The 17,396-nt window shown below is 32.0% G+C and overlaps 1 protein-coding gene across 1 annotated transcript in view; it reads right to left on the reverse strand.

Annotated features, from left to right (window-relative positions):
• Positions 1-17,396, reverse strand: part of NCKAP1 (NCK associated protein 1) — a 107,282-nt gene that overhangs the window by 87,110 nt on the left and 2,776 nt on the right. The window contains exon 2 of the mRNA XM_081260476.1: positions 1,674-1,784. Coding sequence (XP_081116602.1) covers positions 1,674-1,784 — 111 coding nt within the window. The remainder of the gene's footprint in view (positions 1-1,673; positions 1,785-17,396) is intronic.

The raw sequence follows: 17,396 nt of genomic DNA on the forward strand, positions 1-17,396 counted from the left end.
GTTATTACAAACAGTTTGCGGAGCATATCAAGAATAGAAGAGATGCTTAATTAACAATTTAACAAGAAATTTTAGTGTTTAATATTAAACAAAATATAGCAGAGGTTGGAGCTCAGTGGTAAAATGTCTACCTCACGTGTGTGAGGCACTGGGTTCAATTCTCAGCACCACATATAAATAAATAATATAAAGGTCCATGAACAACTAAAAAAAATAATAAAAGAATAAGAATATATATTTAAGGAGCTCTTTGTAATTTTCTAAGATCTCATTTTCAGAAACTATGCTACATGAAAATTTATACTATCAATCTGATATCAAATGAACACATTAAATTAAAAAGATTTTCTTAAAGAATTCATGTTGCAGATATGTAAAGATTTAAATAAGACATATTCATAATAAAATTTCTCTCTTAGTATGTATAATCTCAGATGGGCTAGGCAATTAATGTCAGTAACAAAAGATTAGTTCTCCACACAAATAATCATATTTTTAAGAAGTGTATACTTTGAATTACCCATTTTATAACCAGGAATAAATTGTGATGCATAAAATACAAATTATAAAACATGATCTATAAAACCAAGATCTCTACTAGCCTATACTTCCAAAAACACACTTAAAAATTTTTCTTTAAAAAGCACTTTATCTTTTTTATTTAATTCTGACTAGAATTTTCTTCTATATTCAAGGGTTTTAAATAAAAGCTGTATCAACAGGTTAAATAAAAATCTTCAATGAACACAAGTGATTCAATAAAACAAAAAGATAACACTATGTTTTCTAACACAATAAAGAGGGGGAAGGAAGAATAGATGTTCCTTTGATTAGACAAAGGGGAATGAAGGGAAAAGAAGGGTATGGGAATAGGAAAGATAGTAGAATGGATCAGACATAAATTTCCTATTTCATATATGAATACATGACCAGTATAAGGCAACATCATGTACAATCACAAGAATGGGAAGTTATACTCTATGTACATACAATATGTCAAAATACACTCTATTGTCATGTATATCTAAAAAGAACAAATAAAAAACAATGTATCTTTTAAACAGAAATTCTCAAAATAGGGAAGTCATATAATAGGAAATTTCTAGACTAAACTTGAACCTAAAGCAAAAGAAATAGCATGGATTATAACATGGGAAAATCAAAGAAAACATATAAAATTAAAAAAGAGATGAAGAAGGATCCTAAGTCAATAAAACTTAATAAAAATACTATGAGGCAAAAAGAAACTCTTAAATTTTTTAAAATTTGCTATTTTAAAATGTTGTTATAAAGAACTACCAAAAGTTGACATACCAGGAAGAATTGATGAAGAAAAAGCTTTCCCACATGATGAGGTATCATGGGAATGATAAAGATTCACCATAATTTTACTGTATTACTTTTCAGAAATGCTTTTGTCAATGATGAAAAACCTTAGAAAAGCAAGTATGTATTTTAAAACTAAACACAGCTAATTACCAAAACCAACAAAGCTCTATGCAAAAGTAGTTGTCATTTTTTTGTCTTCAGAGGTAAAAATACTGCCTCTAAAAACCCTTAATCAACATATATAATCTGCATATTAAAATAAGAACAAATAAATAAATAAGAGATACTACAAGCACAACTTACAGATGGTTAAAATTAAATAATAGAAATATCAAGATACTTACATTGTTGTTGCGGGTTTCTACAGCAGGGAATTTTCTGACTATGAATTTCACAGCAGATTCTAGGTTTTTGTCAATAAGGTAAGATGGTTTGGCCTTGGGATCTCCACATGCCTGTAAAACAACAGTAATAAAGAAAAGTGAAATGCATCCTCCTCTTAAAATCAAGGAAGAATAGCAAATCTGCAATCAGAAATTAGAGAGATATTTATTGTTTTTGGTGAGCAGGTGATAAAATGAATAGGCAAAGTGCAGGGATTGTCATAGCTGAAATATGCAATGGGAGACAGTACAGAGATGTTCTTCTACTGAAAAAAAAAATGCATGGAAAGTTTCAAAGCAGTCAGCGCAGAACAGCAGTGAAGGAAAAAGCTCAAACCTAAAGAAAAAAAAGGAAAAGAAAAGGAAAAAAGAAAAGAAAAAGAAAAAATTTTGGTTTGAGGTAGGATTGTATTCATCTGAAGCTAATAAAATATCACAAAATTAAATATTAAGTAGAGTACTGGATGTTTCTTTCTAGGTGTTTTAAAATAAAAGTTTATGCTTAAATGTCTTCTCCAAAATGTTTTCCTTATTCATTTTAAAAATTTTAATACAAAAGCCCTAGTTCAAAAGAACTGGAAGCTGCTAAAATTATCTTTACAGTGCTAAAGAGTGTTGCCTGTTCCTCTGAACATCTGAGTTACAACACTGTTTTCCATCATACCAGCAGCATTTCAAACAATGAATCTACATCTGGTCTATATCTACAAGTACACAACAAATGGAAATGTTTACATTTGACCACATCAGCAGTACAGCATTCTCTGTAGTGAACTATAACGCACTATACAAATGTACGATATTATTAGAACTTTTACCTGAACTATTAGCAATACAGAATATAATCTTGAGTACTGTTCACTGTTTCATTATGTGACATTTAATTAAATGCTTACTAGTCATACATTATTTCTTAGGGAATTACTAAAATTATAACATTCTATTTAATTTAATTTTATTCCATTTTTAAAAGGATGCATCCTATGAAAAGTTATTTCTGCCTGCCATGTGTGAGAAAATATAGTATTTTTTGACTATGGCTATGTTGTGGGTTACAGAAAGAGAAGTTATGAAACATGAAACTGATCTGAAAGCGGGCAAGCAGGCAGAGGGAAGGTGAAAAGCTTTGCAAACCTTCCAAACTTGTCCTTGCTGGGGAAGCATTGTAATAAAAAGAGAGAAAATTACGGGTAAACAATGATTGCCAAACTATGACATACTTTTCAGTAGAAAACTTATGCACTGTAGACTATGAATAACAAAACAAAATTAGAACTATATTGGTGCTACAACTTTAAGGTATTATAAGTAGCAAGTTTTAGTATACAATAAATTTATAGAGTTTATACTATTCATATATATCTAAATACTACTGTGTAAGTGTATAACCATGTCAGTCAGTCTCTTGGTGTTCTTCCTAAACCAAATTAAATAATGTTAGAAAGAATGGAAAAATAAAGACTACATGCAGCTATAAAAATAGGGGTAAAATCATTAGTGAAATTTTACATACCTTAAAAAGAAACGGTAGCCAAGAATAAAAATAAATTGTTATTGGATGACTTTTGCACTTCAGCTCAAAATTGAAACTATTTTTAAAATATTACCTAACTTCCTTCTAAGCCAAAGTATAAAAAAAATCAATGTAAACATTCCTATACTTTATAAGCAGAAATAGGAATGCAGTTTAAAATATTCCCTTAATTCTTTAATATAATTAGATAAACCAAAACTTTTTTAAAATTTTAGAACTCCATAATCTTTAACCAGATTGACATAAAGTTAGCATATAAATTCATCCCCAACATCATAATATTAGCATGTATCAGACTTTTCCTCAGAATAAACTATCATTCCTTTAAAATATTGTTTATTGTAAATTAATCTTCCAATTTATCTTCTTCTTCCCAAGATATTATAAAATAAAATAACTAAGAATTTGCCAAAAAAAGAAATAGCTACTGATTAGCATTTCCTTACATGAATAGCATAATGAAAATCAAGGTTTTAAAACACTTAACATAGTATGGAATCCTAAAACACCCAAATAATGCTCAGTTTTCTTCTGATATGTATTACTTTCATACTCTACTCAAAATTTCATCCATCCATTCTAACAGTATTAGTGATTACCAAATAATGAAAATACGGTTGACTATAATGCCCATTTCCCAGGATCACAAATTTTACTGTATCCAATCAACTAAAGAAGTGTGTGTGGATAGATGCATGTGCAGCTTTCTTAAACTGAAAACAAAAAGAAAGGAATTTCATTTCTCTTCCTTGGAAGTAGTTTACCTTTTTCAATACTGCTTAGTAATTCTATCTAAACATACTATATTGGGAAGCAGTACACCACAAAGATTAAAAACACAGATTCTAGAATAAAACTAGCAGGGTTTCAATTTTCACTACTTATCAGCCATGGGACCTTGAATATATAACATCTCCTAGCCTCAGTTTCTTCATCTGTAAAATGGGGGCAATTAATACTTACCTCATAGGGTCATTATGAGGCTTTCAAGAGGACAATCCATTTAAGGCATTTAGCAAAATGATTGGCACATAAGTGCTCTAAAAATGGCAGCTGTGGTTTATAATAATAATGATAATAATTATCCAAAAGTCTAATATAAACAGTAATACTAACAGTCTTTATCATACTTTATCATAGAGTATAGAACTAGCAATTTAGTGTTAATTTCCTTATGACCATGATTCCCTCTCTCAATCACATATTTCCTTCATTCACCCTAAGCTTAAACATACTGTATTTGTTTGACTTATATAAATTAGTTTAGCCTTATAGGTACGAACATAGAGTTTTACTGGTTTGGTTTGGTTTGCTGGTGCCAAGGATTGAACCCAGGGCCTCATTCACATTAAGCGCATACTCCACCAATGAACTACACCTCTAGTCCCAAGAACAAGAGTTTTTAGGATAGGCTATCCTAAAATTCTGCTTTATCACTTAATAGCTATGTAACTAGCCATATGGTTCATGCCTGTAATCTCAGCAGCTCCAGAGGCTGAAGCAGGAGGACCTCAAGTTCAAAGCCAGATTCAACAACTTATCAAGGCGGTAAGCAACTTAGCGAGATCCTGCCATAAAATAAAAAATAAAAAACAGATTGGCAACATGGCTCAATGGTTGAATACCCCCAATCCTGGGAACCAAACAACAACAACAACAACAACAAAAAAAAAAAAAAAAAAAAAAAAAAAGCTGTGGAACTATGAGCAAGAGATTTTACCTCTCTGTACCAGAGACTTTATCTATTAAAGTGGAGATTATAATTCCAAACTTCTCCTAAAAAGTTTTGTACTCACCACATTAGAATGTGTGTTTGTGTGTAACTTAAAAGAATGTTTGACAGACCATAAAACACCAATAAAAAAAAAATACAAGGTTCATAGAAACTATATAGAAATAATGGGCTCTATTTTATTTATTTCTGAAATCAACTTACTTGATTTGTTTACAAGAGAGACATTTGTATGATTAATTCTTGTCAAAAAAGAAAAAGTACAAGGAAAAAGTAAACTATGATGTTACTAATAGTTATCATCTAGGTACACATATCCCAACATAAAACTGCAACTATAACTCAGTTAAGCTACACTATACTAAAGCAGTAGAGCAAAATTCTATCTAACCAGAAGTCTATTTATAAAAATTAATCTTCCTCACTCTAACAAAAAATTCATTTTGAAAAGAAAGAAATTATAAGATGACAACTTGGATTTTCTAGAATATAGCCTCACTTAAAAACATATCTCATCCCACTATAGCTACAATATTATGCAAAATGAATCCTTTACTATTATCATCCTGAAGTACCAACATTTTTTAAACTATATATACCAATATATTTTAGACTAATACATATCAGGAAGACTTATAACAGAGACTGAATCAAAATCTTTAACAAAATACCAACTAAATTAATTTTGAGCACTTCTATTTCCTCCCTACACTCCAAAAGAGAAAAAAAATAAGATGAATACAGTACAAAATTACATCTAAATCCCCCAATTTTATAACCCTACCAAATTGTGTCATAGAACTGAATAAAAAAGGCTATTTAACTATACAGAAACTATATGTAAACTATAAATTTTTTAAAAAGAACTCCTCCAACAAGCAACAAGGTATTGTGTTTTGCTTTATCTTACTTTCTTTGTTTTCATAATATAGGAAATACAATTTCAATTTCCAAGAGATGTCAAATGAATTTAAATATATAAATTTCTAGTTCTCAGAATTAGACCTTTATTCTCAATAAGTATTCTAGTTATAACCTTCAAATTCAAAAAGGCTAGGACTACTTAATGTGGCATATTAAATTATAGTACTGTTTAAGAAAGTACTTAAATGTAATAAATAAGAACCTAGCCTCCTGTGTTAAGTGGATCACAGAATAAAGGTGTTTGGCTACAAACACCAAGACTAAGCTAGGCTTGACAGAATTTTAAAATAGAATTTTGAATGAAGTATGTCTGCCACCCTACAACTTAAATCCTTTCTTGAATCCTTTTCTCAAGCTATTACACTTAAAGATTACACACCCTGGCTTAACTTTACATGGTTAATCCTACATATTCTTTCAAGAGCTAAATAGCAAACATAGATTTTAAAAATTCTATCTATTCATAAAAGATTAAACAACAACCAAGAAACAAGAAAAGAACCAAGACTCAACTCTTGTTTGCAAAAACACCCATGCTTTAGAATTGCCTAAACTACCAATTTACAGAAGAATGGAGTTTCAGAGAAACTGATTTTGTTCAAGGTTCTACATCTACTATGTGACAAGACCTCAATACAAATTTACATTTGACTCCAAAACAATAAAAAAGTTCAATCTGTAACTATATGCTCCCAAAAAATTATGTAAAAAAATTTTTTTACATTCTTTCCATGCCTCAGCTACTCAAAATATTCATGGAGTAATTACTATCAAAGTAAAATATCTAATTGATTTGACTAGTTTAATGCTTTAAATTCTAATCTAATTCATCAGTAAAATACATTACTTTGTAAAAATATTAAAGAACAGAATGATTTATTTTTAATTCAATAAACTGAAATTTTTCAATAAATTCTTAGAGGTCAGACTAAGAATGCTCTTTTGTAAGGTCTTGGAACAGAAACCAGCCCCATCTTTGAATCATTTTCAGGAAGAGAACAAAAATATAAAATGTGACCAATTCATGCTAGAAAAAGGACTGTCATTTTTCACTCAGTAACCAAGAAACACCCTAGTTTTTAAAGCAGGTTTTGCAAAATTGAAGACACAAAGGAACCAAGATTCTCCCCTTAGTTTTTTGTTCATTTTGTTTTTTAAATATTTTTTAGTTGTCAATGGACCTTTATTTTATTTATTTATATACGGTGCTGAGAATGAAACCCTGGGCCTCACACATGCTAGGCAAGTGCTCTACCACTGAGCCACCACCCCAACCCCTCTCCCCTTAGCTTTTAACAAACTAAAACTAATACCTAGAATAGATATCACCTATATTATTGACTGCAAAAGCAATTTACTGGTCATTCTTTTCTTTTGCAGGGTATTGAGGATAGAGGACATTTTACCCCTGTACTATATCTCCAGCCTTTTTTATTTGAGAGAGTCTAAATTGCCCAGGCTGGTCTTGAACTTCTGATGATCCTCCTGCCTTAGCCTTCTGAGTTGTTGGGATTATAGGCCTATGCTATTAGACCCAGTCTACTGGGTTTTTTGTGGTTTTTTTGTTTGTTTGTTTGTTTGTTTGTTTGTTTTTTGGTACTGGGGATTAGACCCAGGGATGCTTAACCACTACCACATTCCCAGCCCTTTTTATTTCTTATTTTGAGACAGGGTCTCTCTCAAAAACTTGTTTAGAGACTCAATAAACTGCTAAGGCTGGCCTAAAACTTGCACTCCTCCTGTTTCGGTTTCCCCTAGTCATTGTGTAATACCACATTGGCCTCTACCAGTTATTTTTTATGATAAATAAATTTTTAAGTAATGGAAATAATACAACAAATATGAAAATTGTACATAAGTATTTAAAAACCAATCAACAGCTAATCAAACCTGGAATTCTGGTATCAGTGGTTAGTCTCCCAATTTTTTCTCTTGTATATCACCTATATTTTGGCCAATCTGTTTTAAATTAGTGCTTCCCTTGTACTTGGAAAGGTGAAAAAAGAAAAAAAGAAATCAATCCACTGGTAACAGTTGAGATTAAAAGGCTTGAAAGGACAGTATACTGAAATTACTGGAAATGTTTTCAAATTAATTTACTTTTTAAATATTTATTCTTAAGTTTTAGGTGGACACAATATCTTTATTTTATATTTATATGGAGCAGAGGATTGAACCCAGTGCCTTGTGCATGCTAGGTGAGCACTCTACCATTGAGCCACAACCCTAGCCCCTCAAATTAATTTAATTTTATTAATAACTACACTTCCTAATTAAAGCCAATAACAGATTCAAAGATACAGAAATTATGGTTATTGTTCTCTAGACACAAGTTTAAGGATAATCATGACTTAAGATCATGAACCACACTACATCCTTCAAAATTCTTAATAAAGAATAATTTTAATGATTCAAATAAGATACTAATTCCTATTCAATTCAGAAGATGTCTGTTACTATTGCCGCAAAAAATTTCTCAGCTTCCAATATACAGAACATTTCAGTTTACGAAACAAAGACATTAGTTTAAGTGTTATAAACTGTCAACACTTTTGTTATTAAGAATTAGATTTGGGGCTGGGGTTGTAGCTCAGTAGTAGAGTGCTTGCCTAGCAAGCATGAGGCACTGGATTCAATACTCAGCAACACATAAAAATAAATAAATAAAATAAAGGTATTATGTCCATCTACAACTAAAGAATATATTTTTTAAATGTTTGGTTTTTTAAAAATTTTTTATTAGTTGCTCAAAACATTACAATGATCTTGACATATCATACATTTGAATCAAATGGGGTACGTAATCTTAATCTTATTTTTCCACGTGTACAGATTGCAGGATCACATTGGTTATACAGCCACATTTATACATAGGGCCATACTAGTGTGTATTGTATTGTGCTGCCCTTCCTATCTCCCCTTCCGTCTTTCTACCCAATCTACTGTGACACGTTTCTCTCTCTCTCTTTTCTTCCCCCTCACACCATCTTATATATAATTTTGCATAACAATGAGGGTCTCCTACCATCTTCTGTGCAATTCCCCTTCTCTCTCCCATTCCCATGCACCTCTCGTCCCTATTTAATGGTAATCTTCTTCTCATGCTCTTCCTCCCTGCTGTTTTTGAGTTGCCCCCCTTATATCAAAGAAGACATTCTGCATTTGTTTTTTAGGGATTGGCTAGCTTCACTTAGCATAATCTGCTCTAATGCCATCCATTTCCCTGCAAATGCCATGATTTTGTTGTTTTTTAGTGCTGAGTAATATTCCATTGTGTATAAATGCCACTTTTTTTTATCCATTCATCTATTGAAGGGCATCTGGGTTGGTTCCATAGTGTAGCTAGCTATTGTGAATTGTGTTGCTATGAACATCGATGTAGCTGTGTCCCTGTTGTATGCTCTTTTTAGGTCTTTTGGGTATAGTCCGAGAAGGGGAATAGCTGGGTCAAATGGTGGTCCCATTCCCAGCTCTCCAAGGAATCTCCATACTGCTTTCCAAATTGGCTGAACCAATTTGCAGTCCCACCAGCAATGTACAAGTGTACCCTTTTCCCCACATCCTCACCAGCACTTGTTATTGACTTCATAATGGCTGCCATTCTTACTGGAATGAGATGGTATCTTAGAGTAGTTTTAATTCGCATTTCTCTGATTGCTAGAGATGGTGAGCATTTTTTCGAGTATTTGTTGATTGTTTGTATGTCCTCCTCTGAGAAGTGTCTGTTCAGATCCTTGGCCCATTTGTTGACTGAGTTATTTGTTTTCTTGTTGTTTAATTTTTTGAGTTCTTTGTACATTCTGGAGATTAGAGCTCTATCTGAAGTGTGAGGGGTAAATATTTGTTCACAGGATGTAGGCTCCCTATTTACTTCTCTTATTGTTTCTCTTGCTGAGAAAAAATTTTTTAGTTTGAGTGTGTCCCATTTGTTGATTCTTGATTTTAACTTCTGTGCTATAGGTGTCCTATTAAGGAATTTGAAGCCCAACTCCACGAGATGGAGATTAGGGCCAACTTTTTCTTCTATTAGACGCAAAGTTTCTGGTTTGATTCCTAGCTCCTTGATCTATTTTGAGTTAACTTTTGTGCAAGGTGAGAGAAAGGAATTCAATTTCATTTTGTTGCATATGGATTTCCAGTTCTCCCAGCACCATTTGTTGAAGATGCTATCCTTTCTCCATTGCATACTTTTAGTACCTTTGTCTAATATAAGGTAGTTGTAATTTTGTGGACTGGTCTCTGTGTCCTCTATTCTGTACCATTGGTCTACCTGCCTGTTTTGGTACCACTACCATGCTGTTTTTGTTACTATTGCTCTGTAGTATAGTTTAAAGTCTGGTATCACTATACTGCCTGTTTCACTCTTCCTGCTTAGAATTGCTTTTGCTATTCTGGGTCTTTTATTTTTCCAGATGAATTTCATGATTGCTTTTTCTATTTCTGCGAGGAATGCCGTTGGGATGTTGATTGGCATTACATTAAACCTATAGAGTACTTTTGGTAATATGGCCATTTTAATGATATTAGTTCTGCCTATCCATGAACAAGGTATATCTTTCCACCTTCTAAGGTCTTCTTCTATTTCTCTCTGTAGGGTTCTGTAGTTTTCGTTGTATAGTTCTTTCACCTCTTTTGTTAGGTTGATTCCCAAGGTTGTTTTTTTTTTTTTTTTTTTAGGATATTGTGAATGGGGTGGTTGTTCTCATTACCATTTCAGAGGATTTGTCACTGATATACAGGAATGCCTTTGTGGCCATGAACTTTATTTAATGAGGGGAAAAAATTAACATGAAAGGTTAGGATTGTAGGTCTGTGATAGAATTTTGCCTAGCATGTGTGAGACCCTGCATTCTAGCCAGGATAGAATAACAACACCCAACATTTATCCAACATTCATTTACTTCTTACTCATAATCAGACACTGTACTAGTACTTCTGACAAATTAAGTCATTTAATTCTCAATTTACGAGGTTAATTTTTAAAAATTCCTAATTATGGGAGAATTAGAATATCTACTGGAGATTATAAGAATTAGAATCAGTAAGATTAGCATGACTTAAAAAGCCAAAAAACAGCTTGGAGCATAAAGGACCTGTAAGCATATTAAGTACTATGAAGCCAGTTTCACTACAATAAAGAACTTATGAGCAGTCGTCCAGAAATTTAAGTATAACAAAACTAAATCATGACAGTGAATAATTATCAGGGAAAGAAATTGCAGTTATTAAAAATTTACATTTTACTTATTTCAGTGGTTCTTAACATCAGAAGTACTTCAGGGCTTTTTGTGATTCAGTAGGTTCAGATAAGGATCCAGATATGTGAAAATTTTTAAAAACCTTCCAAGATAATTCTATTGTAGCTAAGAACCACTCATCTCCTCATTTTATAAATAAATACAGCCCAGAAAGGATAAATAATTTGCCCAAGTTTTAAAAACATTAGTATCAGAGCTTTATAATGTAGCTATCAACCCACAGAAATATACTACAAGTATGGGAAAAGTTCAGAAAAGGAAGTATAGAAAAGTTTATAAATGTATGCCTGTAAGAAGTGCATTACTACGGTATTTTTTAATCTTATATATTTTACATCTCTACCTATTCTACTGAACAAATGTTCCAGAATCTGAAATAATGATGATTGGTCTTTATCAATGCAAGGCTGAAGTTCCTCATACTTCAAAACCAAGCACAAGGGTCACGACCTCTCCTTCCCATCTCTCTCAGACTGAAATCCTTAATTTCCTTTTCAAGACTCCCTTGGAATCCTATTCACACACTGGATTTTATTTAAATATCTATGCATCTCTCTCCCACTTAGATACAAATGTGTTGGCAATAGAGACTTCATCTTAATTTACCTGTTTCTCCAATGCCAGGATAGAATAAATGAATAAAAATGAATAACATTTGGGACCACCTGAAACACCAGCTCTTATGAGTTATAAAATAGTTTTAAAGATGCAGTTTTATCATAAGCAAATATCTAAAATACTCAAATATGTAGTAAGAAACTATTTTCTAGTACAGCTTTATGAAAATAAGAGATTCCTTTGAAATCGGCACATATACAAATCTATTTACAAACTACATAAAGAACTTATAAGGTCTGGTAATGTAAATAAAATACTCCAGTACTATGTTTTTTAAGAGATTTTCTCATCATTGTCAGATTAAGTAAACAATTTACCAAAGTCTAATAATATAAATTTTTAAATAACAGAATCAAAATTAAGATTTACTATATTTACTAATAAATGCAATGTTAAAAATAGCAGACCAAAAAAAAAACAAACCACACATTTACGGCATATAATTACGTACAATTAATTTTGTAAAGTCCAAACAGTAAAAGAAATAGACTTGTCATTTTTTCTTAATTGCATTTCCTACATTTCCAGTTACAGACTTTCTTCAATGTAAAAACATAACCATTTGACTTTAAAAATAAAACATCTTCAAGTGAGGAAATAATTGCATGTACTCCTAAAATTATGGAAGAAAAATGCTTGTTGTTTCTTTTCCTTCACACTTAACATTCTGTTCTATACATACTTTGCTTCCCCCAGTTTAAGCAAAATTTCCTATTTACTTTCTTTAGCATTACTACTCTGGTTAGTCCTCTCAGTTTGTACATTTCAAAATGCATCTGCAGCCAAGCGCAGTGGTACAGGCCTGTAATCCCAGAGGCTCAGGAGGCTGAGGCAGGAGGATCACAGGTTTGAAGCCAGTCTCAGCAACTTAGCAAGACTAAGCAACCTAGTGAGACTCTCTCTCAAAATAAAAAATAAAAAGGGCTGAGGATGTGACTGAATCTCAGAAGTAATCATAAGGAAAAAAAAAAAAACATTTAACATGCAAAGTAAACACAAAATATATTTCCCAAAAAAAGTTTGAACTGAATTTTTAGATTCATAATTCTAAATTATTTCTCATTTTTAACACTTTAAAAAATCAAGTAAAAATCTCCTGTAATAAGCATCTTAGCAAGTCCCAATCTCAAACAAAAAGGACTGGGGATGTAGCTCCAAAGGTAAAGTGTTCTGGGTTAAATACCTAGTACCAATAATAAATAAATAAACAAAATTCACTCTGGTACACTGACATTGATAACATGATGTAAACGGTCTTTTCATACAAATTCATATAACTTTTATACAGAAGTAGTTCACAGTAAAAAAGGAAAATTTCTGTAACATAACCATTATGCATATTTTAAAGGTTACTGCATGTTCAAATACTGAATTCTATCTTTCCTCAGAAAGATTTCAGAAGAAATCTCTCCTACAAAAATTTCAGGGGCTGGGGTTGTAACTCAGTGGTAGAGCACTTGCCTATCATGTGATGTGTGAGGTACTGAGTTCAATTCTCAGGACCACATATAAATAAATAAAGTTCCATTAACGGCTATTTTTTTTTTAATTTCACTAATGACTGTAAATCTGATGGCAAAATAATTAAATTTAGGGCCCAGGATTAGGGGTCAAGGAAAGAAGGTACTAATCCAATTTTTCTGCAATCTTAGGCAAGTGTAACTTCTCAATAATTCAATTTCTTTAAAACATAAATCTCAATAATTCAAGTTCTTTATAACATACATCTACATTATAGATCTAAGGAGAATGAAAGAAAATGCAAAGCAGCATATTGTAAAGTCTCAATAATCAGCAGGTAGCATTACTTTTATTATGTACTATTATTATTGGACAGTTGGTCCAAGAAGTCTGAAGGATTAAAACTGCTTAGCTCTACTAACATAAAATGTCACTTGGCCCAATTACTGTTGGATTTTACTAAATACTAATAACATTGTTGGCACATGATCAAAGATTGTAAATTAGACTTTCAAACATCCTAGCCAGAAAGGACAAGAACTTTCAACACTGACATACTTTTTCATCTTGATCTCCTCATTTTTAACATATTGGATATAGTTAGCCAAATGTCCAGCCTTTAATTTTCTTTAAATGTAAATATTTCATTTATATGAAAATTGTACCATGCTGCTTCTCCAATTTGATTTTTGTAAAGAATCTACCTAATTTAATCATAATATAATAAGCATGCACATATGTTAGCATTTGTACAGAGAAGGGTGTGAGTATATATAGCTTATTCTTAAAAGAGATGAACAGACAGGGAATTTTTGAAGTTACACATTTCTGTTCTGTTTGAGGTTCTTATAATAAACATACACAACTTTTGTAATGATTAAAATTTGTTTTAATATTTAAGATACTTAACAATTCCACAAAGGAAACACAATATGGATAATTCATCGTTACCACTTAAAAAACTAAAAATAATAATTTTTCCTCCGTATTAACCAGTGATCCAGTGAGGTTTCTGTTGTTGTTTGCAGTCCTGGGGATTGAACCCAAGACTAGGCAAGTAAGTGCTCTACCACACAGCTACACACAAGCTCAGTGATCTTTATCCTCTCAGCCTACCTCCAACATAAAAAATAAATTACCAATCCTCATTTTACATGCAGCTTCTTTAAAAATAAAGCAAGATATAACAGATCTATTTAAATAAGTACAAGCAGATATAACAGGATTTATTTAAATAAATACATATCATTTAAATTCAAATTTATTATTAATCTGTTTAAGGCTCTCAATAATGAAGCCCAAAATGGAAAGAAAAAATTTCTGATATTAACAACATTTAATAGCATAGAACTGTCACAATTCCATCTTGAAACAAGACTAACCTGATTTCTCTGCCCCTGTCTGACAAACAAAAAAGGAATGCCCTAATTCTGAAAGGGAAGACTAAAGCCAATTCTCCTCTCCTCACCCTGCACTGCTCCTTTTACAAACATCTTTTTTTCCCTGCCATTAAGCACATGATCGGCTAAAGACTTTTGATTTTACTGTTGTTCTGGTAATTTTTGTCCTCAAGAATCAAAACTATCCAAAACCATGAGAAGGACTGGAGGACAGAGAATTTTAAAAAAAGGTGTTTGAAACCTTGAAAATACTCCATTAAAGAAACCATTTCTAATAGCTGCAAGGGTTTTTTTTTTTTTTTCTTTCTTTCTCCTTTTCTAACCTTCAGAAATGAGGCAATAATTTAACAATAGGAAAAATGAGCAAGTATTAACAGATCTTTTTTTTTTTTTTTTTTTAGTTGTAGGTAGACACAATACCTTTATTTTTATGCGGTTCTCAGGATCGAACCCGGTGCCTTCCAGATGTGAGGTGAGCACTCTACCACTGAACTAGAATCCCAGCCCAACGGATCTTTTTTGATACAGAGATCAATCTTATGTTGGTGATAGTGTAGCAAAAGAATAAATGACTTAAAAAAAAGAAAGAAAGAAAGAAACATGCTTTCAACTCAACAAAATCTTTCTTTTGGGATTTGGGAGTATGTTTGTTAAACAGCAGTAAATTTTCAGAAAAACAAATACTACAATAAGTTCCTCAGATTTATAAATTACCAAACATTTATAAAAACCTAAACTATTTAAAAAAAGAAAAGAAAAGAAAGAAAGAAAGAAATCTTAACCTATTTTCACATATTATTATCCTTTATCTTCACAAGTCTATTAAGTAAATAGGAGTCATTACAATCCCTATATAATAAACCAGGAGCAGTGGTGCATGCCTGTAATCCCAGTGGCTTGGGAGGCTGAGGCAGGAGGAGCACTAGTTCAAAGCTAGCCTCATCAATTTAGTGAGGCCCTAAGCAACTCAATGAGACCCTGTCTCTAAATAAAATACAAAATAGGGCTGGGGATATGGCTCAATGGTCAAGTGCCCCAGAGTTCAATCCCCAGTATCCCACCTACATAAAAAATCCCTGTATTATAGAAAACTAAAGCAAATTGTTCATTACTATTTAAAATGAACCTTACTATTTAAAATGAACCAAGTACAAGAATACTTGTACTCTACTAACTTCTCAATGAACTAATAAGTATAAACATAATCAAAGTTAGAATAGTGTTCCTCTTAATTTTCCCTATTTCTCCCATCAAGAAAAGTGAAGTTTAGGGAAGTCAAGTAACCACCTCATAGTTAAAGAACTCTCAGTGGGCTTGGGCTGTAACTCAGCAGTAGAGAGCTTGTCTCGCATACATGAGGCACTGGGTTCAATCCTCAGCACTACATAAAAATAAACAAATAAAATAAAGGCATGTATCCACCTACAACTACAAAAAAAAGAAAGAAAGAAAGAAAGAAAGAAAGAAAGAAAGAAAGAAAGAAAGAAAGAAAGAAAGAAAGAAAGAAAGAAAGAATTCTCCAGGACAGAATGAAGAATGGAATGAAGATCTCCTAACCTTTGGCCCAAAGCTCTTAATTCTACCAACACACTCTCTGCCATGCTATAGCAATTGATAGAAAAGTGGCCTACGAAAATGTTGTCACTATGTGATTGACTGAATAGCATTATTAGGTTTGGAAAAGGAAGATATGTTATTTTTTTAATAAAAATTAAAACTTTAAGGAATTGAGGAATAAATTTAAACATAAAACTACCTATCACCTTCACATCTTTTACTTCCCAATTCCCCTTTGTGTTCTTACAACCCCTATTAAACTAAAAGTTTCCCCTAATTTTTGAAACTTGTAAATATTCAAATCTCAAAAAAATTTTGACTGATGAATTTAAAAATTTTTCAGTAACCATGTTATACTTCCCTCATAAATGTTCAAGTATATTATAATAACCTATTTTATTTAGCTCACTAAAGTATATTTCTTTGCATATCTTCACTAACATCTTTTCCACTGTATACACCTCTAATGTGAAAATCTGAAATGTGAAATACTCCAAAATCTGAAGAGGTTTTTTTGGCATCTACATGATGCCTTAAGTGGAAAATTCCACACCTGACATAATGTGGCATGTCACAGTCAAAATACAGATATCCAAAAAAATATTGTATAAGATTACTTTCAGGCTATGTGTAAAAGACAAATATGAATCATTCATGTTGACTTGGGTCCCACCCCCAAGATATCTCATTATATATATTCCAAAATCTGAAAAAATCCAGCACACTTCTGATCCCAAGCATTTCAGATAAGGAATACTCAACCTATACTTTCAACTGAAATAGAGCAGAAAACCACATTTGGTAGACAATCTAATATGCACATGCATTAATAAAAATGTGATAATTGGCTGGCAGACACATACTATAAGGTGGAAGATTTTTTGGAGGGCTCTGAGATTGAGATTGAAAAGATGATGTAGCTTATACTGCCATAAGAATGCAGACAGCATGAACCTTATAAACACATGGTGAACAGCTCTTACTCACTTCTTTGGCAAGATATTTGAACAAATGTTTCAATCCCTTGGCCAGCTGGGAAGATATGACAGTCTTATAGACAATTCCATAGGCTAAAAATCCAAAATCTACCCAATGCTTTATATGCAAAATTATACAAGGGGAACAAAACAAAAGTCATTATCATTAAACATATATTTCCCTGTGTGTATATATATAAAATTTCAACAAGCTCTAACCATG

The sequence above is a fragment of the Spermophilus citellus genome, assembly GCF_964194105.1.
Source record: "Spermophilus citellus genome assembly, chromosome: 11".
Lineage (NCBI taxonomy): Eukaryota > Metazoa > Chordata > Mammalia > Rodentia > Sciuridae > Spermophilus > Spermophilus citellus.